The sequence below is a fragment of the Petaurus breviceps genome, unplaced genomic scaffold (assembly GCF_028583685.1).
Source record: "Petaurus breviceps papuanus isolate PSGF00001 unplaced genomic scaffold, PetGlider_PUasm1.0 138, whole genome shotgun sequence".
NCBI lineage: Eukaryota > Metazoa > Chordata > Mammalia > Diprotodontia > Petauridae > Petaurus > Petaurus breviceps.
Window position 1 is genome coordinate 14636511 of NW_027185694.1, and position 2325 is coordinate 14638835.

The 2325-nt window shown below is 36.9% G+C and overlaps 1 protein-coding gene across 1 annotated transcript; it reads right to left on the reverse strand.

Moving 5' to 3' along the window:
• Window positions 1-629: 629 nt before the first annotated feature.
• LOC138143430 (olfactory receptor 13D1-like) lies at window positions 630-1568 on the reverse strand. The gene has a single exon (XM_069064661.1). The coding sequence runs from the start codon at window positions 1566-1568 to the stop codon at window positions 630-632; it is 939 nt and encodes a 312-aa protein (XP_068920762.1).
• Window positions 1569-2325: the final 757 nt, after the last annotated feature.

Below are 2325 nucleotides of genomic sequence, written 5' to 3' on the forward strand. Positions count from 1 at the left end.
AGTTTGAATCTTATTTTAATCATTTACCCAGTGTGTGACCCTAAGCAAGTGATTTAATCTCTCAACCTTATTTTTGAAAATGGGCACACTTCACACCTTCCTCACAGGGCTGATGTGAGGGTTAAATATAATAAGTTGGGTAAAGCATTTATCAAACTTTTTTAAAAAATATGGAAATGCTAGCTGTCATCATTATTATTATCTCAGAAACCATTTAGTCCATTCCATACCCTAAAGGAACTTCCACTCTAACACACCCAACAAGTGGTTCCTCAAGTCTGCTTGGAGGTATTCAGTGAGGTGCAACCCATTACTTCTCAAGGCAACCCATTCCATTTGGGCGCAGCTCAGATTGGCAGGAAATTTTGCCTAATGTTGTTTTCAGCTTCTACCTTTTTTTGTTTTTGGTTCCATGATCATGGTTCCATTTATTTGAATCTTAAATCTTTATCTTTTCAAACAGAAAAAAAATGTTTCATACTGTTTATCTTTCATTTTAGTCCCCTCCATGACAGTTCCTTACCATAGGTGGTTGGGGTGATGAGAGTCAGTGGTAAGCAGAAAAAATCAGCTTTGAAAAGTTGATTCATTATTTCTTTCACTTCATGTGATTGGCATGTTAACGTCTCTCATGTTCTCTGTGACAATATATTTTTGCTGAGCTTTATCACAGCTGCTTTCACATCCTTGTTCCTCAGACTGTAGATGATGGGGTTCATCATGGGAATGACCACAGCATAGAAGAGAGCAATCAGCTCATCTGTTGCATGAGAGTCTTTGGACTTGGGCTTCATGTACATGAAGAGGATGGTCCCATAAAGCATGATCACAACAGTCACATGGGAAGAGCAAGTAGAAAAAGCTTTTTTCTTTCCCTCAACAGAATTGATTCTCAGGATGGTAAAGAGGATGAAAAAGTAGGAGATGAATATGAATACTACTGGAATCACTATTATAAAGATATTTGATATCATCATTACCATCACATTTAGGGAAATGTCTTCACAGGCCAATTTCAACACAGCCAGTATCTCACATGTGAGATAATCAATGATGTTCCCACAAAATGACAACCGCATAGTTAGGGTGGTTTGTATCACTGAAGTTAGCCCACCTGCCATCCAGCAACTGGTCACCAACGTCACAGAAAGCTCCTTGTTCATGATGATGGGGTATCTCAGAGGCTTGCAAATGGCTACATACCGGTCATATGCCATGACAGCCAGGAGCACACACTCTGTGGACCCCATGGCAAAGGAAAAGAACATTTGTAGTCCACATCCAACGAAGGAAATAGATTTTTTCTCTGAGAGGAAGTTCACAATTAGCAAAGGAACTGAAGCAGATGTGTAGCAGATGTCCAGAAAAGAAAGATTACCAAGGAAGAAATACATGGGAGTATGGAGGTGAGAGTCTAGGACGCTGATTGTAATGAGGAAACTGTTGCCCAACAGGATTATTATGTACATGACAAGGCATAACAGAAAGAAAATAAAATGGAAGATGGGGTATCCAGCAAGGCCATGAAGAAAAAATATAGTTATAGAGGTCTTATTATGTCTTTCCATTTGTTCTCTGTCTTCCACCTACAAGATTTCAGACAAGAAGAAAAGGCACTAACTTTATAATACTACAGTGAATTCAAATATAACTTTTACTTTTGAGAATCCCATATTTAACATATGGCCATAAATGTTAAATTTTGCCAAATTTTGCACAGTGGTCATTTCTCCAGACTAGTGTATCCAAAGCACCCTTACTTTCAACCTATCAGTGTTATACACACACACACACACACACACACACAACTCTGTGAATAGATTTCAAGTCATCCTTGGCTTTTTAAACCTAGGAATTATTGGAACTTTTAAAGCAGTGGTTGACCTCACACTGGAATAGATTCAACACCCTTTCACTAAACTTGAAATTTCTAGAGAGAATGAGGTTAGGAGATATTTAGTGGATATTTTATAAACATATAGATTTTTTGCAAAGATCTAGTATGCTATAAACATACTTATGGAAATAACTTATTTTTATTATTATTATTATATTATTATATATCAAGACTATAATTTTTATGATATCCATAAAATATCATACAAACATTTTTTTCAGATAGAATGGAATTCTATTACAAACCAATATAGGGTCCTGTACTGCGTTCAAAAGAGTCCTAGTCCTTCTAGGGTATGCTTTGACATATGGTAGCCCAGTCTTCTTGTAAGGCAGAGAAAAATTTATTTATCTCTCTGCCAGAGGGGATGAACTGCTTTCTCTGATGAAGGAAATAAGAAAAGGAGAAGAGGAACGACCAGAAATTTT